Source organism: Lupinus angustifolius, chromosome LG16, assembly GCF_001865875.1.
Source record: "Lupinus angustifolius cultivar Tanjil chromosome LG16, LupAngTanjil_v1.0, whole genome shotgun sequence".
Classification (NCBI taxonomy): domain Eukaryota; kingdom Viridiplantae; phylum Streptophyta; class Magnoliopsida; order Fabales; family Fabaceae; genus Lupinus; species Lupinus angustifolius.
The window spans coordinates 1,296,147-1,319,951 of record NC_032024.1 but is presented as its reverse complement, the minus strand read 5'-3'; the positions used below and the strand labels follow the sequence as shown (position 1 = coordinate 1,319,951).

At 30.8% G+C, this 23,805-nt stretch overlaps 4 protein-coding genes and 1 non-coding gene across 11 annotated transcripts; 3 read left to right on the top strand and 2 right to left on the bottom strand.

Moving 5' to 3' along the window:
• LOC109329818 (magnesium-chelatase subunit ChlI, chloroplastic) lies at positions 580–2,796 on the top strand. Of its 2 annotated transcripts, none has more exons than XM_019563662.1 (3): positions 580–773; positions 945–1,042; positions 1,594–2,796. In XM_019563662.1, the coding sequence occupies exons 1-3, from the start codon at positions 680–682 to the stop codon at positions 2,644–2,646; spliced, it is 1,245 nt and encodes a 414-aa protein (XP_019419207.1). In that variant the 5' UTR covers positions 580–679; the 3' UTR covers positions 2,647–2,796. The 2 variants fall into 2 exon arrangements, with proteins under 2 accessions (XP_019419207.1, XP_019419206.1); XM_019563661.1 differs by having other exon boundaries at positions 933–1,042.
• Positions 3,101–5,704, bottom strand: LOC109329820 (protein SPEAR4-like). 6 transcript variants are annotated; one of them, XR_002105586.1, is made up of 5 exons: positions 4,720–5,505; positions 4,493–4,627; positions 3,932–4,171; positions 3,466–3,714; positions 3,101–3,344 (listed from the first exon to the last, which is right to left on the bottom strand). XR_002105586.1 is itself a non-coding variant. In XM_019563664.1 (5 exons), the coding sequence occupies exons 2-5, from the start codon at positions 5,257–5,259 to the stop codon at positions 3,553–3,555; spliced, it is 1,077 nt and encodes a 358-aa protein (XP_019419209.1). In that variant the 5' UTR covers positions 5,260–5,261; positions 5,605–5,704; the 3' UTR covers positions 3,101–3,552. The 6 variants fall into 6 exon arrangements, 5 of the variants coding, with proteins under 5 accessions (XP_019419209.1, XP_019419210.1, XP_019419211.1 ...); XM_019563664.1 differs by adding an exon at positions 5,605–5,704 and having other exon boundaries at positions 3,101–3,714; positions 4,720–5,261; XM_019563665.1 differs by having other exon boundaries at positions 3,101–3,714; positions 4,720–4,992; positions 5,050–5,503.
• Positions 7,504–7,577, top strand: TRNAI-UAU. Its single transcript has one exon. It is a non-coding gene; the product is annotated as a tRNA-Ile (tRNA).
• On the top strand, positions 9,322–12,415 carry LOC109329821 (peroxidase 19). Its single transcript, XM_019563668.1, has 3 exons — positions 9,322–9,664; positions 10,202–10,402; positions 11,788–12,415. The coding sequence occupies exons 1-3, from the start codon at positions 9,401–9,403 to the stop codon at positions 12,364–12,366; spliced, it is 1,044 nt and encodes a 347-aa protein (XP_019419213.1). The 5' UTR covers positions 9,322–9,400; the 3' UTR covers positions 12,367–12,415.
• Positions 13,160–17,346, bottom strand: LOC109329021 (GDSL esterase/lipase At5g45960-like). Its single transcript, XM_019562681.1, has 5 exons — positions 16,992–17,346; positions 16,746–16,879; positions 15,685–15,918; positions 13,579–13,855; positions 13,160–13,473 (listed from the first exon to the last, which is right to left on the bottom strand). The coding sequence occupies exons 1-5, from the start codon at positions 17,263–17,265 to the stop codon at positions 13,280–13,282; spliced, it is 1,113 nt and encodes a 370-aa protein (XP_019418226.1). The 5' UTR covers positions 17,266–17,346; the 3' UTR covers positions 13,160–13,279.

Below are 23,805 nucleotides of genomic sequence, written 5' to 3'. Positions count from 1 at the left end.
TTCCTTATTATAAGATATTATCTACAAATTTTAATGTTTCATAATTTATATTTATATTTGATGTTGTTTCCCTGTATTTATCCATCTTAATTTTTTTTTTCATTCCTATACTTTCTTCATTTTTAATAAAAATATTAACTAAAGAGTAGCAATAAAGGAAGATAAACGGAAGAAAACATATCTAGTTATTTAAGGACTACTGAATTTTTAGATATATAAAAAAGTCAAATATTCAATTTCTGAGTAAAAATGAGGGTAAAATTTTTCTACCCTCAATTTCTACCAAAAAGATTAAAGTACTTAAATATAAAGTTTTTTAGTATTATCAATGACATCTCTCAAGGAACTAATCTCTCCTAAAGTATGCGTTTGACTCTCTCAACAAGTATCACTTATAAGAATCAAACTCTCAATTTTTTAGTCCTTTTGAGAATTTAGTGGAGCTTTACAACACTAGACAATATGTTGGTTCATTTAAAGTTTATTGAGTTCATTTATCAATTTAAGAAAAGCAAAGAAAATAAGAGAGAGAAAGAAGAGTTTGTGGGAGATAGGAATGAAATCTATCTATCTTCTTATCCAGAGGAAGAGACCAATAAGGAAGCTTTTTAGTCAATAAATTAATAAATCACTGCATACTTTCATTCTTTGCAGATATTGCTACCTATCTTCTTCAACTATGGCCTCTACTCTTGGCACTTCTTCAATTGCATTTCTTCCTTCACAATATCTATCTTCTAACCCTTCAATTCACTCACTCTCTCTATCCTCAGGTACATTCATTGCTTTGATGGATACCCTTTTCATAAATGGTGTTTCTTTGTGATAAAGTTATGATTTTTATTTGCTTTGTGGAGTTTGTAATTGGAAAGAGAAGTTGTGTCCTCATGGGCTGTGATTGTTAGCAATGTTAAGTGGTTTTGGCTTTGCAGGGTTGAGCTATGGGAGGAAGTTTTATGGAGGAATTGGAATTCATGGCATAAAGGGAAGGTCTCAGTTTTCAGTTGCTAGTGTTGCTACTGAAGTTAACCCTGTAGAACAGGTATGTTAGGAGTGTTTTATTTGCTTACATTTGCTTCATCCAAATCCAGATATTTGTAACATCAATATTTGGCAATGATAGATTGGAAATAGATTTTTGGATTATACTGTGGTTCTTTTGTTTCCTATGTAGTATCTATCAATACTTCAAAATGGTTATCATATCAATTCAGAGAGTGATACTTTTAGATACTTTTTTTTCTATATATTTTTCAATTATTTTGTGAAATTGTCCATCTTAACGTACTTGTTTGTATTGTGTCGAATGCTTCGTATCTGTGTCTTGCTCTTTAGGCATTTAGAGTGTGGTGGATATAAGGAAAATAAGAAGGTGAAAAATAAAGGATTGAGAATGAATTCATGAAAAATACCTAGTCAATTGGTTTTATCCATTGTTTACCTTCCCTTTTCGACTCCTATTACCCTTGATGTGTAGTTGTAGGTTTATTAAAAACATAGGTTTCAGGCATTCACACTTTACCTCTTATTTTTCGTGTGTATGCTTTTTTTGTAACATGTCAAGTGCCAACTCTTTAAACTTTTCATATTCAGGCTCGAAAGATTGCTTCTAAGGAAAGCCAAAGACCAGTGTACCCATTTGCTGCTATAGTTGGACAGGATGAGATGAAGCTTTGCCTTCTTCTTAATGTGATTGATCCCAAGATTGGAGGTGTAATGATCATGGGTGATAGGGGGACAGGGAAATCCACAACGGTCCGGTCATTGGTTGATTTGCTTCCGGAAATCGCGGTTGTTGCTGGCGACCCATACAATTCAGATCCACAAGATCCAGAATTCATGGGTGTTGAAGTGAGAGAGCGTGTATTGAATGGAGAGCAACTTCAGGTTGTACTGAGCAAAATCAATATGGTTGATTTGCCGTTGGGAGCTACAGAAGATAGAGTCTGCGGGACCATTGACATCGAAAAAGCCCTGACTGAGGGTGTCAAAGCATTTGAGCCCGGACTATTGGCTAAGGCTAATAGAGGAATCCTATATGTTGATGAGGTTAATCTTTTGGATGATCATTTAGTAGATGTGTTGTTAGATTCAGCTGCATCCGGATGGAACACAGTTGAGAGAGAGGGTATCTCCATTTCACATCCTGCAAGGTTTATCCTAATTGGCTCAGGGAACCCCGAAGAAGGGGAGCTCAGGCCGCAGCTGCTGGATAGGTTTGGAATGCATGCTCAAGTGGGGACTGTTAGGGATGCTGAGCTTAGAGTGAAGATTGTGGAGGAGAGAGGTCGATTCGACAAAAATCCTAAGGAATTCCGTGGTTCATACATAGCTGAGCAGGAGAAGCTACAGGAACAAATTTCCTCGGCAAGGAGTATTCTTTCTTCTGTTCAAATTGATCAAGATCTTAAGGTGAAAATCTCCAAGGTTTGCGCAGAATTGAATGTGGATGGATTAAGAGGAGATATAGTAACAAATAGAGCTGCAAAAGCTTTGGCTGCTTTGAAGGGAAGAGACAAAGTAAGCGTTGAGGATATTGCTACTGTCATCCCTAACTGCTTGAGACACCGCCTTAGAAAGGATCCCTTGGAGTCAATAGACTCGGGTTTACTTGTCAGTGAGAAATTTTCTGAGATATTCAGCTGAGGGTGATAGATATAAAATATACTTTGTCTGTTGTGGTATTTGGTGAGTAGTATACTACTTCATTATTTATAATTCTACCTTCTCTTGTTTTTTTCATTATCCTAAAACTTGAGCATGATTTAGAAATCTCATTTATACAAGAAATTCCAAGCCTTTTTTCGGCATAAAGCTTGACAAGTTTATGTGCCATAGTGAGGATAATTTAATTGTGGAAATGATAAATTAATTGTGGAAATGATAAATTAATTGTGGAAGTGATTCATTTTTGCATTTTCTATAAGTTTATGTGCCATATGCACATGCTTTTGATGGCTTGAATCAAGTTCAGAAAATGCACATGTTGCTTTTAATCACTTTCACAAACATCTGTTTTTTATACTACATGCTGCAATGTTTCATTATGCTCAAACCATTGCAAAGTTTTCCCTTAACAACCAAAGATAAGAGCAACATAAATCAAATGCATGAAGATTAGAACAACTAGAATTACATTCTAACCAAAATAATGGTCTCTAATAATATAGGCTTCAAGATTGAAACTAAGATAAGTTAAACAAAAAAAATCCCACACAATGTAGCAATTCCTTGGCATTCAAGAAACCAAGGTTGTGCATGCTTTCCCATCTAACAATCCCAATCTATCTCAACTCTCATGTTTACTTCAGCTTCAAGTCTTCAAATATTTCAATTTTCTTCACTTGCTGAAATACTAATACATCTTCATAAAAGACTCAGAGCTAGTCTTTAAGAAATGCAAATGCAATCTATCTATCCAAAGTTACTTCAACTAACACTAAGAAAACATGCCCTTTTTTCTACTTGCTGACATTGTTGGATTTCAATATGAAAACTAGTGCATCTTTATCTAAGATTCAGGGAAAGTCTTTAAGAAATGTAAGTGTAAACTCAGAGCTTCAACCTAAGATCAATTCCACCGCTTGCTTCATGCCCCCGGTGATTTGGACCGAGTGGCCCTTTCACCCTCTCTTCCTTCACATCTAAGAAGTTGAAGAAAGGTCTATGATCTGATCTTGATTCTGAATGTTGGTATGAATGTTCCATTCTATCCTGTAAAATTTAAAACAATGAAACAAGATATTCAGCTAGATAAGCATATCTAGATTTAAATTATCGTGTGTTGTGGTTTTGGGAGTTTCCGCAATTACAGCATGGTCACAACTACGGCACAGTAAACAGCATAATCACACTTGCAGCCGAAATTTAAAATCAATAATAAAACGAACATTGTTTAATACTGAACTTTCGAGAATTGCTTGCAACTTACTCTAGTAACTTGGTAAGGTAGCACATTGCCCTTGGAAAGTTCACCTTGAAACAAATGCATAGGAGGTGAAGGAACTTCTGGTGTAGCAAATGGTAAGAAATTTGCACCTTGACTTTCATTTGTTGATGCTTGGTGGTTTGGTCTATTGAAGTGACAGAACATTGGTGAAGCTTGCGAGTTGGATGACGGAATCAGCGAGTTTTCCAACGATGAAGGGTGCGGCGGCTTCATGCTAGCCATCTACAAATTTGTCGAATAATGAAAAAAAAAGTTAAGGGAAGAAATCAATTAGTTATATTATAGGCCTTGATTTCATCAATTACCAACTAAAATTTGTATGCCATTTTACATCAAATCAAATAGTTGTTTCTGCTCTGAAACCACCAGATACACTTTTCTGAAGTACTTAATAAGAAGTTATACTCAAAATCTGATACACAAAATCTACTTGACAAAAACTGAAGCAAAATATTTAAGTATATCTAGTAGCATATTTTATAACAAATGTAGGTGAAGCCTTAATAGAAAAGAAATAGGAGTGAAGGAAATAAAATGAGTTACCTTATGTTGCTGAGGGGGCCTAGATGTGGATTTGTAATGAGAACTTTGGCTTGAAGGGTGCTCTACATGATTATGCAGACCGATCGGCAATGGCGCTGAAGAACTTGTATTACCAGGTCCCAAAAATTGATTCATCTGCAAGCATAGGTTATACATATAGTGTAAGAGTTTCACATACACATACACACAAAAGCAATGGACAGAATCAAAGACAATATGAAAAATACCATAGGAGGTGGATACTGATCAGTTTTCTTTTGAATCATTGCAGGGAAAGACAAATTCCCGGGCGAGGAATTGGCGGAATCGGGCTGGTTTACATCGAACCGTTCATTAAGATTCATAGGAAATAGTTCCTGGTCTGGCAAAACAAAGCCAGATCCACTAATTCTTGGCAATAGTGTGTTATGACCAAAGTTACCATAAATAGATATCATAGATGGTGATGTAGTTTGGCCTAAGTGATCAAATTTTGGTGCTGATGGAACATGACTATGATGCACAGGAATATTATTACTTAATGAAGGGGCAGAGGAAAAAAGATGAGGATTATTGGAATAATGATGAGGAATGAAACCTTCAACAACATTTCTCATATCTGATATCCCTATACTTTCTTGTTCTCTTAGGATCTTCTCTAGTTCAGCCACTCCAGGACCTCTCTTAGGGACTCTAGGCCTTTTATTAAGCTGTTTCTTCAAACCAGAACACCAAATGCTAGCATCATTCTCACAACCACATGCACTATGTCCACTATTGCTGCACATGTCTAACAATAGAATTTTGGAATAATAAGTATCCAAATCCCATCAAACCCAAATATATATAGTTAAATACAATAGTACTATGCATTGATTGCATTAGAGAAAATTCAGACAAATGATATAAAAAGAGACATATTTGAAGGATCAGAATATATAATCTAAAAGGAGTAACTAAAAATATGCATTGAAAAACAATATAGTGTCATATATGGAAAGAAAATCTCATATTATTAGAGAAAAATACGGGTAGTAATTAACTAGAATAAAAGTTATGGAAAATCTTAGTGTATATGGAGAAAGAGAGAATGTTGGTATCTAAACTGAAGGTGTTCCCAGATTTTCTCATACCCTTTTGAATGTTTTTGAAAGACTTGAAATCCAAGCATTCATCAGAATCTTTCTTGTCTTGTCTGTTTTGTCGCCCATGTTTTTCTCACTCACTTGTGACTTCTCTTCTATGTAGGAAAGTAAAGCATTTATTAAGGATTCTGTACTGTAATTTGCTACTCTTGTTAAACACGTGTGAAAAATCTCTACTATTTTTAACCAACATGCATTGTTTTTTCCTTAGCAAGTTGGATTCAACATTTATATGTTGTCTCGAACCATATCTCACACTATCAACAAGGTGTTGGTGTAATATTGTAAGAGTCTACTAGATCTCTAATATCGAGAGTTTGATCATTGGGAGTGACAATTGTCAGGAGACAGTCACGAACCCTAAAAGTGATTAGTTTCCTATCGACAAATTTGAGAATATCCTGGTAGTACGAAGAAAAACATATCTCACATTAATAAAAACATTTCCATCTCAATTAAAAATTAAATATTCATCATATTTTTATTTTTACTTTAATATTATTAGTGTAAGATATAATTTGAGACATAACTTGAGACAAGTTGATCATTGTCCCTAGACTTATTTTAATTTTTTTACTTCTATATATAGTGATATTGTTGATGTAAAATTTAACTTATATTGTGATACAAGAAATTATTTTTATCTATGTATTATTTTTCATTAAGATAAAAAACTCATTCACAAATCAAAGAACAACAAAAAGTAATCATTGGTTGTCAAAATATCATTTTATACTTTGACATTAATCCAAAAATTCTATCATATAAAATTTAATGAGTTTAAGAGAAAAAATTAGTATGAACTTTAATATTTTATTCTTGATATCATTTACGATTCTAGGTAGAAGAACCACCTCATTATTTATTTCTGAGTTTTGGAAAGCTTTAGCAAAAACTGAAAAGACAAATATACAACGATGTACTATGATGATTATATTGAAAAGATTAATATTTGAAATTTTTATCTTTTGATTCAATCATATATATTTGTGGATAAACAAAGAACATGTTATGTATAAAATGAGAATAACATATCGAAATGTAGATAATGGTTTTACTCACTTTCTCTTATATATGTTTTATTGTTATAATAAGTATATGGAAAGAGTTTAATAACAAAAAAAAATTGCAGCCTTAAAATTTTGCATTTTTCGAAAATCATCAATTAAAGACGTATCTGCTGCATAAGACAACAATCTAGCCAAACAATCTCCATTAATATGCAAAATATGAAAGATTTGTTAAATGAATTTGAACTTAATTATACTTCTCTATACCAAATAAAAATTAGGCTTCTCCTCTTTAAAAACAATTTTAAAAAAAATACATTCTAAAGACCATTTTTGTCTTGAACCAAAAATAAGCTTTATTAAAATAAAGACATGCCAAAAGAAGGTGACAAATTTCAAATTATTATAGAAAGATACATAATTTTCCCCAAATATCTTGTCTCATAAGTATGTGAGGAGGTACTCACCTTTCCATGTATTTATTTATATTGACTTCAGTCTATTTTTATGTTCAACCAATTCTAGCTTAACATTGTTCCTTTATTAAAAATATATACTTTATTAAAAATTGTTAGCAACTAAATATTATTACACTGTTAACAATTTTTCATCTCTGTATTACTCTCTATATATGTGTATATATATTTATTGTGATGGTTTTTCATATATTTCTTCAATGATTGAAGTGAAATTAAAATAAGATTAGGAATCAAAGATAATTACTATAAAATATAATGCCTTTCCCTAATATTATTATTTTACTTCAGATATATTTAATAAATTTAACTTGTTACATAACTATTACTTAATATTGTATTCAACTAAAACAAACTAAGTTTATCCGTAATAAATTATTTAAAAAATTTTGAATAAAATAAGTCCCGTAGCTCAGTTGGTTAGAGCGCTGGTCTTATGAGCCGGAGGTCGCGAGTTCGAACCTCGCCGGGACTATTGTGAGATAGTTTATTATGTGAGTTGCTATTTTGCTGATAGTAAGTACCATTAAAACCCACAATATTTAATTAATTTATATCTGTTTTTGATAATATTTTTTCCACTATCAAAAAAACACATGTAAAATCAAATACTTTTCTCTCCATTAATGGAGATAATTCTTGTTCTATTGAGTGTGCAACCTGCTAATTTTTCGTTTAAACACTACAACTAAAACTGTATATGATTAGAACTATAACTGAACTAAAGAACCCGTTCTGTTCCAAAAAACCAAACCACATATTCTGGTTTTATATGGTTTAGTTCAGTTCACTTTCAAAAAAACAAAGCAGTTAATTATAACCAGTTACTTTTCCCACCCTCCCATACTTGTGAATTTTACGAATAATGATACTCTCTATAAATAGAGAGATAAATACATGTTTTCACTTTATTTTTAATGACAAAAATATAATTTCATTGTAATTAAAAGAATAAAAAAGTTATTGAATTCCTTTTGTTTTTTTTTAGTACTTGTCTCTCGGAGAGGATCCTAACTCGAATTTTACTATGGTAAAGTAAGTAATGCAGCAAAACCTATAGGAGAAATGCATTTACTGAGATGGTCCAGACAACATTTTAATGTGGTCACAGCAAAAAGGCTAAGATCACTTAAGACAGACCTGAAAAAGGAAAAGGAACTCAATATTTTGGTCCTAAGCATGCACAGAAGGAGATGAGTTTCCAGAAGTTCATTAAATTATCATGTAGTGGCTTCTTTTCTCTTGCACATGCCCTACATTTAAGAACTCATGCAGAGGCTGTGCTTATGTTACTGCCTCTCATGTGCACAACAACTACTTTATCTTCGTTTCACCAAGGTTGAAAATGTTACTTTCATATTACCTTTATAGTTTAAAATATATGCATTGTCGGTGTAAAGTTTTTTATACTATCAGTACATCATTCATCGTTGATTTGTATTACTTTGTTTGAAAGTCAATGATTATTAACATATGAATGATAAATAATTTACTGATAGAATAAAAACACTTACACTCTCGATGTATATATATATATTAAATCCTACCCTTTACTGCCTTAACCCTTGTACTGTTTTGTTTATACAAATGTTCACATATATACAGTTTATGGGATTTTTTGGATAAGTTGTATAAATTTTTTGGATTCTTTGGGAAATTAGTGTATTAATATTTTTTATGGAAAGAGATGAAATATATGTTAATTATATTGTTGATATAACACATGTAAAGTCTAAACATTTGTATTGTTATATCTCATTTAAATAACTCTGCAAAAATTTCAATAAGGTTATGGGCAGAGTTGTTTAAAACAACTTTCCCATATTATCAAAAGCGACAATATGCTTCTAGTTATATACAAGGGGCCTATATTTCCATTTGACCAAACATAAACCATTTATGATTTAACCAAATATATGTCATAAAGATATATCAGGTGAGTGAAATGCAAGTGTAATTTCATTGCATTCAAGGGTCTATCTATTTTTTTTTTGTATTCGTAACTACTTTTTCCGATAAGTGTGTCTCATACGAATAGAACCTTGAACATTTAGTTTTTCTGGAAATCTAGTGGAATCTTATAACACCTGACGAATATGTTGGTTCTTTCCTACTTTGTCACCACATGTCAGCACCTTCAGCTTCATATTTCCCATTCTCTGAGATTCACGGGTCTTGATTCCCTATAATATTAAAAACCCTTCTCTCTTTTCTCATTGGTAATGTGACCATAGAAAACGTTGAACCTTGATTTCACTCTCAACTTCTTTGTCCTAAACTACTTCATTATCTAAAACAATGTCTCTACTTTCTTCTTCTTCTTTGGTTCTACTAACTTATTTGTTTGTTTTGTTCTTCACTTTGACTGAGACTTCATTATGTGTAGCCAAAGTTGGCAACAACACTATCCACCCACATAGCCAGCTTTCAGTTGATTATTATGCCAAATCTTGCCCCCAAGTAGAGCAATTTGTTGGGTCAATCACACTTCAACAATTCAAAGAATCACCTGTTTCTGGACCTGCCACCATTCGCCTCCTCTTCCATGATTGTTTTGTAGGAGTAAGTCCAATTCCACCATAAAAAAATGCTCTACCTTTGCATGCATTCATTGATAAAGGAACTAAACTCGGATTTTCTGGCTCTCTTAGGAATCGAACTCTCAAATTTTTGTTCTTTCTGAGTATTTAAGATAACCTCATACTTTACTTACATTTACTATGATTGTTTTTATAAATAAAAGTATTATGATCATCAATAGGTAGGCTACATGGATGTGAAAAGATGTTGTAGTACCTTGGTGTGGTGTAAGGCCCCACTAGGATACCTAGATGACCAAAAGATTAAAAATTCGATTCTTAGGAACGACGTTTACTGAGAGGACAGTCACGAACCTCGAAAGAGATTAGTTTCTTACCCAAGAAAAATGAGAGGATACCTTTAGTATACCAAAAAAGAAACAAGGGTGTAGTAAACATTTTCCAATTTTTCAATACATCATCAAAGTTCTTTTTTTTATAATAAAATCAATAAGAAAAAGAAAACCCATTTTTCTGATTTTCATAAAATTATAAATGGTGATGCATGTTTGAATGGCAGGGTTGTGATGCATCAATTTTGATAGAATCAAAGGGTAGTAGCAAAGAGTTGGCAGAGAAAGATGCAGAAGATAACAAAGAATTGAAGGTAGAGAGCTTTGAGACTATAAGAAAGGCTAAGGCATTAGTAGAGAGTAAGTGTCCAGGAATAGTGTCTTGTGCTGATATCCTTGTAATTGCAGCCAGAGATTATGTACACCTTGTAAGTCTCATTCATACTTTCTTCCTATTCATAATACAGCTCCATTACACAACTTTTCTTTTCTTTATTCATCTCATTTTCTGTTTGCTCTTACCTTTGTAAAATGTTACCTTTTTGGCTCAAAATTCTGGGTACTTTACTAAAGTGTTGACATCATAGTTACTAGGACTAGCACTAGTAGATCACATCATTCACATGCAAGACCAATTCAAAATATTTCCTTTTTCTTGTCTTTTTGTTAGATATTATCAACAAGATGTTAGTCTAGTGATGTAAAGACTCATTAGATCTCCAGATCAAAGATTTAATATCTGTGAGTGATACTTATTGGGAGGTAATTTATAATGTCTGAAAGAAATTATAAAGCTTCTACCAAGAAAATTTATGGTTCTATAAGTTTAGGCACTTTGTTTTTGTAGTCAAAAGTGTGCTAAAATCTAAATATTTTGTAGCCTTCTTGTCATCGGTGGTAATGACATTATGTTTAAAAAATGATACTTTGGAAAGAGGTATTTTATAATGTCAAAAGAGAAAAATGGAAAAATCAATTATATTATGTTGGTAGGAGTTATGTTAGTTAAAATTCAATTACTCATCCTTTTGATTCGCTAATTTGTCTAGCTAGTAAAAAAAGATATGCAATGTGCTAGGCTATAGGCTGGTCAAGACTCTAGGTTATTCAAAATCACTTAATTTAGCTCAAGAAACAGACAAGTTGGTCTTACTTTAATGCTTATACATCCAAATATTGTAATGCATTTCCATAATCTAATGTTGTTGCAGTTCACTGAGATGTTTGTTTCATACAATTATTTTGGTATGTTATGCATCAAAAATAGCCAAACTCTTGTTTTGTCTAGTGGCTTGGATTATTTAGCTCCTACCACAAAAATTGAATGAGATAAATTGATTATTAGAAAAATGTTATTGAGTTCACATGGACCTAAGTTAGAAGAAAAATCTCATTTTATCTCATCACATTTTAAAATAAAATAAAATCATTTATATTGTTAATGACATATAATCAATGTTGTTTGGATCGGATCAGACGGCCCAACAAGTCCAATCGTAGACAAAATAGGGGAACGACTTCGTATAGGTTAGAAAAACGTCAAGTTAGTCAATCTGCTTTAAATCATTAAAAACTCGGTCGAATCGCTTTAAACTGGTGGTTTAATATCAACCTTGAAATTCTATCATGTCTCAACACTCATTTATCATTTAATTTGAAATCAATTTGCATTTTTAATAATATAATATATATGAGCTATTACGGTCTGACATATGATTTGACCAGTTAAATCGATTATAACCTATGAAATTTATTACAATTTAATGTCTAACTCGGATATCATAACATTATATACTTGTTACTTAACTCACAGGCAGGAGGACCCTACTACCAAGTGAAGAAGGGAAGATGGGATGGAAAGATATCAATGGCATCAAGGGTAGGCCCAAACATCCCTCATGCAAACTCAACCGTTGATCAAATGATCAAACTCTTCAACTCCAAAGGCTTAACCATAGAGGACATGGTTGCCCTTACAGGGGCCCACACATTTGGTTTTGCCCATTGCAAACACTTTCTGACCCGGTTATACAATTATCAGGGTATGGATCAACCCGACCCATATATGGACCCAAAACTAGTTCATGCATTGAAAATGTATTGCCCAAAGTATGGTGGAAATTCAGATATTGTGGCCCCAATTGATGCCACTACAGCATTTTTATTTGACCAAGCCTACTATGCTAACTTGGTTAACAAGTTGGGCTTGCTAGCTTCTGACCAAGCCTTGTTTTTGGACCCACGAACCAAGCCTTTGGTTCTAAATCTAGCAAAGGATAAGCAGAAATTTTTTCAAGCTTTTGTGGCTGCCATAGATAAAATGAGTTCGATAAAAGTGATAAGAGGGAGAAAGCATGGAGAGAAAAGAAGAGATTGTAGCATGCATATGTGAAAAAGAATGAGAAATTCTATCTATACAATTAATGCATTCATAATTGATATGCTAGATTCTTTGAGTTTTTGTTTACTAAACAATTCTACTAACTTATTGTGTATAAAAAAGGTATAAGATAAGATATAAGTTAGAGTTGTTAGACATTACCAATAACTTATAGCTAAACCAAAAGCAAAAGATTATTAAGAATGTAACCATTGATGACTATGTCATTTGTGTTTTTAAAAAAAATGTTATTACACAACCAATTTTTACAACTTTTTCAGCAAATTCAATGTTGGGTAAATGATAAGAGAAGAGGTAAAAAAAAAAAGAAGATGAGATGCTTGTCATTTTCTGAATATGGAAATGTTAAAAAAGTTGTAGAACATAGATGTTCAAATAACATGATTGTGTAAGTTTTGCAGAAAATGAGAGACTATAAATTAAGTTGTTGAATCAATGTATCATTCCAGAAATAGTTCATATATTTATAAAATAAAAATTTAAACTTTTTACTATAAATTTATATTTATATCACTCCCACAACCTAAAAGTTTTGGGTCAGTCGCAGACTACAATTATTTTCTGCCACAATTGCTATACACATCATGTGTGCACATGCATACACGAGTCACGTATACTTTCCCACTGTTTTGTGTCACTTCATGTGTCACAAAATATATGATTGACTAGAAAAATATTTAATAATTACAATTTTAACTTTAATAATTTTTTTCAACCGATCAAAGGTAATGGTACAAAAAGTAGGACAACAAATATATTCCCTACGTACATATGTTATTACTTTGACAAAATTTATATAGTTTTGTTTGTGAAAAAAATGCAATTACATAGATAGGTCATATATAATCATAAAGCATGAATTATGAAGTAAGAGAGAAATATATCTAATAAGAACTTAATTATTCTAGTTGTTAATGATAGAATCAATAATGGGCAAGCTAGCCAAGAAGAGGTGGTGATATGCTTTCTCTGTTGGGTGAATTGAATCCCAGAATACATACTTTGATGGATCAGTGCACAAATCTGAATTCTTGTTACACATAAATGATGCTTCAATAAACCCACTTCCACAACAACCACTACTAACCTCATCAAATCCTATCACAAAAAAATAAAAAAAATCAGTAGAAAAATGTTACAAGCTAATAAGAGTTTAATGCAGAAAGAAAATGTAATTCAATTGATTTAATTTTGTTAACTTACCAAATTTTTGGGGTGCTTGGATCATATCTGCTATGGGTCCATATATGTCAACATAATAGAGTTTAGCACCTTTGTTATTAATATTGAGCTGCAATTGCATTGCATGTAATTCATGTTGCAGAAGTATATTGTAATCTCTAGCAGTGGATGAATACTTGGCAATACAGTCACGTTTGAGAAAGGCACTAGGAGAATTTATGGTGATCATCACAGGGAGACACCCCATTGGAGGTACTCCAGCTATTACAATTTTTCTAGCACCTTCTGCTAACAAATTCTGAACAATTTTCTAAGTCATAATCTTTCTTAAATAGCAATATATAAATGTAAGTATATAACATTATTCTTTCATTAATTGGACACAGTTTAAGAATAACACTATTCTTCATAACTTTAGGGCAATAATAAAACTCAGAGCCATGGCTTATTATGTACACATCACGCGCTTCATATTTGACATAAGGTTGAGTATGATTCTGAGGTGTAGGGACCTCATTTTAATTAGAATCAGAAGGGGCCATGTTTCCTCTTTCTTATCCTATCCTCAGCCACAGTATATATATATATATATATATATATATATATATAAATAGAAAACTATTATTATTTATTCCATACATGACAGGCCACTTATTATTTGTGGTCCTGTTAATTAATTTTTAATTAACCCATTAAATATTTGTGTTTAACTTTTGGTTTGATGTAGTTATTTAAGTCTGTGTATGTTGTGGTTGTACATGAACTAGAGAGCCATCACCCTTATACTCTCACTTATGATATTATTTTTGTTTATATTTATTTTGGTTTGTAACAAGAATGTGTCTTCTAATCGACAAGTAAAAAATAACATAAAGTACTAAAGTGTGATTCATCTTTGTAAAAAGAATATTTTCCATGCAAGTTTGGAGTCTTAGGGATAAGAAAACCAACAATTTATAGTTTATATAATCTATAGTATTTAGGAGCTTATTTTGGTTTTTTTTTCTTCTTGTGTTCATCTAATTGTTAGGAATTTGGTATGATTTCTTGTGGTTATTAACAATGTCTTAGTTTTTATGAAGTCTTATAGTCATTTGAGGGAGTTTTTTTAATGCTATATATCTTTATCCATTAAATAAATATATTCATGTTTAGAAAAATATGTAGTTCGATAAAAGTGACTAAAATTCGAAATGAAACCAACAAAATTATCTTGGAATAACAACAATATAACATTGTTAATTTTAATTGATTTTTTGTCCAAGAGGTGTGAATACAATATAAAATCCAAAACATTATATAATGATATAATTTTTAAAACTCGAGAGAGTGTTATTGTTTTGATAAACCTAAACATGCATGTATGCATGGTATTCTTTTGTCGTTAAGCAAAATTAATGGCACCTCTTTACGGCGGTGATGCCAGTCATTTAAAGCTTTGTCTACTTCTTCTATGTACTATTTTAAATTTCCATTCATTTTCTTACTATACCAAGCAACATTTTTCACTAAATTTTTCTGTTTCTTACTAAGGTCAAGCTTTTTTCAGGTTATGTGGGGTTGAGTCTTTTATTAGTTCTGTTTGTTTATCTACCTCTCAACAACACTACCAATTTATACCAGCCTCTCTAGTTTTTATTATTGTGAGCCATAGTCTTTTACTTTTCTATGTTATGTTAGACAATGATTAATATATTAGTATTTGTTGTGAACGAGATTCAGAATTCCGAATCTCTTTCACTTCACCCCTAACAATGAAATCAACTTATAAGTTTTTTGTGTTTTTCAAATTTGCTATGGATGAGGCTTGAACCTACGAGTCCTTCACTTTATTATTTAAACTCCTTCACCTTAACCATCATACTCACTTCATCTCCAACAATTAATCATACTAGTTTTGAAAAGATTTCTAGACAAAAATGGGTAGTGAGAAAGTGGTAAAATATTTTCTTGACAAATATGAATCACTAGCTTGAAACTAGAAATTAAAATTGTTTAATTTCCTAACACATGAAAAACAATTTCTTGATTAGGGAGTGTGTTTGGTTAATAATTAAAGTCATCCAAATGTAATACTTAATAAGAAGTGTTTGATGAAATGCATAAGTGGGAGGAATAGAACCAAACCTGTATAAATTGTTTGACATGTTGGATCAAGAAGTGCTGGTAGGCTAAGAGAGTGTATCTGTTTCTTTGTATTGGAAGGGTAAAATAATTAAGAACAAAATCATTTGTACCAGCACTGATGAAAAACACACCCTTCTTTATATGATTTTCAGTTCTTTCCTTACCAATCACCACCTCCACTCTCTTTTTGCATTCTTTAAAATATTCCAACTGTTTCTCTATTGGAATAACATTCTGAAATAAATATACATATAAAACAATCAATCCTCACTATACTAAAAATTGCATTGTTTAATGATCACATGAACACTTAAAAGTCATAAATATTTATCTTTTAATCTCGATCATGCAAATAAAATTTACCAATTGTTTACATCTCTCACGATAATTAGTTAGTATTATCACTTAAAATGATCATTATCATAATTTTAAATCATGCTTAGCATTAGAGTCTTCAAACTCACCTCACCAACTAACTTACCACATTTCATATCTCATAATTTGTGTTACTCCATTTATTATAGGCTATAATTGGTCAGAAAAATACTTAATAATTAAATTTGAACTTAAATACATTTTTTTCAACCAATCATAATCTCATGTCAGATAGAGTGATTATAGTACAGTACAACAGATGTGTACCACCTCAATTATGGCCATAATTTGTGCTACTCCATTTGCCATAAGCTATGATTTGTCATAAAAATACTTAATAATTAAATTTTAACTTAAGTAGATATTTTTCAACCAATCACAATCTCATCACATAGAGTGACATTCATTATGGAGATATGCACTCCCTCAATTGTTTGTGGCCATATTAGTTGCATTTCTTTCATAATTGTAGTAAATGTAGCATAATCATGAATTAAGATCATGATTTGGATATCTAACTATGTTTATATATGAATATGAAAATGCATATTTAATTTTCTTTCAATCCTCCAAATTAATCAGATGGAAGCAGTAGTGAAAGAGACAGGTTATGTGACACACATGCAATATAATACACATCACACATGAACAAAAATAGAATGAATGAGAGAGGAGGCATTTCATACAGTCATGGTTGGTGTAAGTGGGTCAAAGCCAGAACCAGCAGAAGCAAAACTAACTCCTGTCATAAGCTCTTCAATGCTAAGGTTTGGTTCCAGATAAGGTGGAAGAAGCTCTTTCTTCAGACCAATATATGAAGCTGCAATGCAATATTACCTATATATTTATTTCTTATCCTTCAATATATATATATATATATATATATATATATATATTAATTTCACATAAATGAAAACAAGTTATATGATTACCAATGTAATCAGTGGAAAGCATTCCATTGGTAAACCTCCCTGTAGGAACTTGGTTAGGAAAATCTCTACCATATGGTGGAAAGTTGCTTCTAAAACTAGTCATTATATAGTCATTGTTTCCAGGGTCTACTGTTGAATCACCAAACACATAGAAGCATGAGACCTTTGTGTTGTTTAAAGAAAATCCTTCAACTTTGAGCTTGAAGCATAACATGGAAAGAATGAAAATCTGTGAAAGAGAAAGCATCAAATTATGTGTGTAAGAGGTCCCCATTGGGATCAGAGTGAGAGGTTTGAGATGAGATAAAATTGAGTGAGGTTTTGAAGGTGGGTTTGAATATTTGAACAGAGAAATGATGGTATATGACAGTGCTCATATAGAGTTATAGGTCAAGTACCACCCTAATATTTTATGACCAAAGTTACCCTTTGAGAATATGATATTTTCAGTCATTATATTATTTTATATGAATTTGTAGGTGAGTTATTGAGAACCAATTGACACCTATTTTTTATAGTAATCATAAATATAAAGGCTGTGAAAGAAAGTTTATAAATGTTAACAAATTTTTGTGCTTGGTGGATTGACTATTTTAAAGAGGTTTTGTCTAACTTCTTCAGTTTTTATTGAGCTACCAATGTCTCAAAAAAATAATATTGCTTGAGCTACCAATTTTTTATTCATACACACTACTTGAACTTCATCTTATTTAATAAGAACCAATCATGTATCTCTTGGACTAAAGACAGTTCACACCTTAATATTTGGTTTCTAGGGTGTTTTTTCTAAGGTTTGTAGTTCCCTGTGATATGGTTGGATCTGTAAAAATAGTGAGATTTTTCTTTAGAAACATTTCACCTAGTGATCTTTGCTATTTTCACATGCATACTTAGTTCGTTTTAAAGCAAACTGATTTATAGTTGTTGGATGGATGAAAAAATTGGTAATCGTTTATTATCTTTTAGAAGCTGTGGTGACATTATACAACTTTAGTATAGAACTTGTGATGACCTAAAACGACATATGGTGAGCGTAAAAACATGATGCATGGAAGTCATAAAAGACATCCACGACTTCTGTATCAAAAATAAAGTCATGCTAGTTGTTAAAGGCATCCACAATTTTTGTGCGAAAAATAAATTCATGCACAAAAGTCGTGTTGCCTTATTACGACTTCCGAGTAAGTTTAATAAACAAAATGCCTTGTAGCTCATTTGGTAAACAACAAAGTTTAATTTTCAAGTGTCTGGTTGTGGGTTTGAGTATCGTGTTCACCGGGATTAATCTTCCAAAAATATTTATAACAAGGAATTTAAAATGGTGAACATAGGCTTGAACCTACAATCAAACACTTAAAAAATTTATTATTTACCAAATGATTTGTAATGCATTATTTATATTAAACTTACTCTAAAGTTATAATATGGCAATACGATTTTCATGCATGACTTTATTTTTCGCACAGAAGTCGTGGATACCTTTAATGCTTTCCATGTACAATTTTATTTTTCGCATAGAATTAATTGTTAATGTCTTTCACAACTTTCATTCATGAGATTTTTATCCAGTTACCAATCGAAAAATAATAGCTAAGATTTATAGACAAATAATCCAACTGTTAATAATTAGTTCGCATGCATGTAAACTATCAAATAGTTAGTAGGTTAGCCTTAAGAGAAATCTATATATTCACTATTGCATATTCAACGATTTATATATGTTTGAGAATTATTTTAGTAGTAAGGATCTGAATATTAGTGAAATCATACAAATCATTTTTTATGTTTTTAAACATACACAAATCACTATAATTATATACATATATTACACTGACTAATTAATATGGTGAGAGAGATAAATGAAATCTCTTAAACAAAATATGGTGACGAGTGTAATTAAGTAAACAAAATATTGTGTATTTCAAAGACAAATATAAGAATCAATGTTATTTAATATTTTTTTTGTTAGTTACAAGCTTGATCAATAATTTTAAGGAGATACTTAAATCGCTCTTATATTATATTGTAACTAACTAAAATAATAAATAGACATCAACTCTTATACTATTTGAAATTGTCTTCACAATATACCATATTTTATTTAACGTAATTACATTCGTCAATATTTTTTGTTTAAAAATTACATTTACCTCTCTTATAGAGGTAGTCAATGTAATATATGTATATAATTAAATGTGGTTTTCATAAGTTGAGAAAATAAAGAAATGATTTCTATAATTTAACTAAAACTCATAGGGTGTCAATATAATTTAATGTAAAACAACCGAGACAAGTGAACCATTCGATATAATGGGATGAAATCATATATATATAAAAAGTTGTTAGAACAATAATTTTGGTTCTTAGAACTAATCATGGATGGTTATGATTAAAAGTTAATTATTGATAACATGATAGTCATGCGTATGTATCTTTTAATCTTGATTATTCAAATCAAATTCAATGGTCTATATTAATTATTTTCATTTATCAGAATAATACATTTTTCTCACATGAGTCTATATACATATAAAACATTTTATGGCAATATTTTTGTGATGGACAAAAAATTATAATTTACTAAATTTTGAAATTAAATTTATATTACTCTATTTCAACCAATTCCAATACACATGAAATGGTACAATATAATTTATCATCACCATAAATTTCAAAGAGTATAATATTTATGCAATTCTCAGTATAAAAAATTATATATAATTAATATATTATCCACTATTTATTTATATTACTTCTTTTAAAAAGTTAATAATGATTTAAAATGAATAAATAATATTGATAATGTATAAAATTCTTAAAATGTCAAAATATACATTTTTTTCTCAATATCATATGATATTTAGCTGCGTATATAACGTTGAACTAATGTAAAGCAGCTGATGATCTTAAGTTTCAACATAAAGAACATCTTTCAGTACGATCAATTTCAGTCAAATTTGGTATATTTGGGGTCTTTACAATTTAAAAAGAAATAAATAATATAAATATTAAATCAAAATAAATTGATGGGGCCAAATCCCACACCTCTTATTAATACATCTCTACAACTCTTAACCGCTGATCATCCAACTACAAATGTGTTAATTTGCAGCAACTCATTTCACATGTGACCCAAATATGCAACAAAATAGTGAAATTTGGATTAGATAGATTTTCACTACCTATTCGTTTTCATCATCGGATACAAATATTTGTTCTCATTAATTATCACTTACTAATTAGATATTACGGCCTGAATAAAAAAGAATTTTTTTAAAAAACAACATATAACATTTTGATTATTTTGAGATAAAGAATGAGATCATGTTAGAGAGATGCAGTTGCTGGTGCTCAAGCTTCTGAATTCTAGTGACCAATATATATGGCCTTAAATTCTTCATTATCACCTTCTTCATCGACCTTCAAATTCAAATCAAATGAGTTTGTTTTTTGTCAAGAATTCTTTTCAAATACATAAGCTAGTTTCTTGATATCTTCAAGAATGAAGTACCATGACCAATTTATCTTATACAAGATTACATCATTTTCTTATTCTTCATCATTTACGCCTCTTTCTTATTCATCATTGAAACATCTCATTAGGATCAAGATTCTGATATATTTTCTCTCTTTTATAATCAATGGTTGGTTCGCTTATGTCCATGTTGATTAAGCTCAGATATAACTTCATAACTTCTGTCATGGGTGGTTAAGCATTCGATGGGTAGCTGTTGTACATAGTGGTTATGCAAAGATATAGCTTCTGCTATAGATGGTTAAGCGTTTGATGATATAGCTTATGTCATTGATGGTTAAGCGTTGTTATTACTTCAAATCAATTTCAAGCCGGAGAATGACAATTTTCACTCACCAGCTTGAGCGGGATATTAAAGATATAGTAGATGATATTTTTGGAAGATGATAGTTAGTTAGGAAGTTAGGAATTAGCTAGTTAGGTTTGTGTTAGTTATTTGCTTTATAATCTTCTTTTTTTCTTTTCTCTTGTGTAAATAAGTCATATTGGCTCACTTCTTATTCATTCAATTCAATGATAATAATGAGAAAGATTACATTTCAATGAAGGTTTTGATTCTCTATTCCTTTTCTTTTTCTTTCTTCTTTCTTATTCATCTTTTCTTTCTCATTCACGCATGACTCCTGCCATTTTAATAATATACAAATTAATTATGTGCCATAACTAGATATGGATTGAATAACCACATTTTCTATAGCTTAATGTAAAACCTCTCAACTATCTCAACTATATTTTTGATTAAGATTTTACTTGTTCATATTTTCAAATCTACTATTAAAGTGCATGGGACCATCCATGTTGCATTGTCTCCATATTTGTTTGGTGTGTTATTTGCCACCGTGCAAATCCATCCACAATAGACAGCGATTTGATGAAGGTATTGAGCAATGACCCTAAATATTAAAGTCATGAAAAATAACATGACAGGCCCTAGCTAAGACACATAGGGTTACTCTTGAATTGACCATACCGTAGGTAGTTGTAATAGTAGATTATGATACAATAATATATTATTAATGTTTAAAGGTATTGTACAAATGGAACAACTCAAACTTTAACATCCTCCACATGTTCTTATACTATATACTACAAACCTTAATGTGAAGTTGTTAATTTGATATAGGTCCAATATTTCAGTTTAGTTATTATGTTTGTTGCATCAATTGTATGATTGCAAGAATCATGCATCTACTATGGCGGAAATTCATTATGATTTCATGAACTTGATCGCCTAGAAATGCTATCAATATCAAAAGGTGCTCATCTAGTCCAATAAACTTATACAAAGTTTAGAAGTAAATCTAACATATATCATATATATATATATATATATTGTTTTATGGTGCTATTTATTGGACTATTACTCTCATTATGAATTAATTTTGAGATGTAAACATAACACAATGTTAAAGTTATCATTGAACTTTTTTGATTTTTTAACATGAGCCAAAAGGTACTTTGGAATCGTTAGAGTCAATGTTCATTTTTGAAGGACAGAGTCAAAATATAATGTCAAACAAGTAGGTGTAACTGTTGAGTTCTATGGTGGCGAACTTAATAGAATCAATTATAATGATCCCGCTACTCTGATCTAAGAAACTCATGTGGAGAAGAATATTAGAAAATAAATCATCATATCCATTGCCTCCAAGATAAAAAATAAGATCTGTATTAACCAATTTTATGGGGTAATTAAACCTTATTATGGGTGCATTTATTATACGGTATGTATACCTCATTATGATATATGTATTTATGAGGAAAACAACTGGTTTGCTGGACTGGGTGAAGCCCTTAATTAGCCCATGCAATAAATCAAGCTGGAAAAATTTGCTGGTGGGGATTTGTAAATCAAGCATGCAAAATAAAATTATGACATTTATTAACTTATTATGGGTTTTGTTGTTGAATACCCCTTCATTTTATTACAAGGTATTTAAAAGAATTGCATATATCACTTATAAGGGTGCTTATTTTTTTTGGTTTTAGAAAGAGACTACTCCCTCCTCTGTCCACATATATATAACTTATGAGTTATGGGTCACTTTTAGCTAATTTACATAAATTTAGGAAATTAGGTAAAATTGATTATTATCTCAAATTTATAAAAAAAAAATATCAACATTTCAAAATTATTCCTATTTAAAATTTTATTGTTAATTCATTTCGCTTACTCCTTCCCTACATAATTCATATAATAAAATATTGAATTGATATTTATTTAAAAAATGGATAATCAAATATCCACCCATAAACTCATGGTATTTTAACTGATGACATATGGTGCCAAGAAATATTCATTATGTCTAATTTCACATAGGAATTAGAAACCACATCATATGCATTTTTTAAGGTAGGGTCACATCTTTGTGCACTAGTACCAATATAAGCCCAACACACAAATAGTCCAAGCCCATGGCTACAGGGAAATATTCAACAAGTTTGATGTCAAACTTTACAATTCTTAAGCGGAAAACTAGAATGCATTATGTATCCATCATTGATTAAGAGATATATATCATTTTCTGCTATTTCGTTCTACAAATTTTCTTACTCATATAAAGATAACATACTAACGTGTCACATGAAAAGTAGCAGGGATATCACATTATAATAAATGAAATGAATTGACAAATTAATATACTTTAAATGTCTACATACCCCATTTTCTTACTTTATAGTTAGTCATTGTTTTTTCAGCAATTAGGATTCAACCGTGTGCCTTATATTTTATATTATCCTTTTATTAATTAACCACTTTCTTAATCAAACCCACAATTCTTAGGCCCTAAGAAACTCTCCTAGATTCCTTCACGTCACCTTGTTTTTGATTTGGAACAGGTTCATGGCATTGATGCATAGTTTTGTTTTTCCTTTTTACGTTAAATTAATTACTAACCTTACACAAATACTAATTCTAAAAATAACTATAAGAAGTGAGAACCCCAACAACAATATACAATTCTTAAGAAGAATTAGGTCCTCGACTAATGAGATTAAAAGAAAACAAATACTAAAACAAAAGCATGATTATTATCTTATCTATATTTTTTATAATAAAAAAATCATATAGGCCATTTTTATTTGAAACTTGTGTAGGTGTTGAGAATCATAAAATCATGCATAAACTATGCTAGCCGTTGTATTAATCTACAAGTTTCCAACTGTGTTTCCATTCATCAATCTGATTAAAGCAAAACATAGCTGTCAAAGAAAGTCTTCACACTTCTTTTCTATCTTTATATATCTTCTTTCATAATATTCATGATAATACTAATC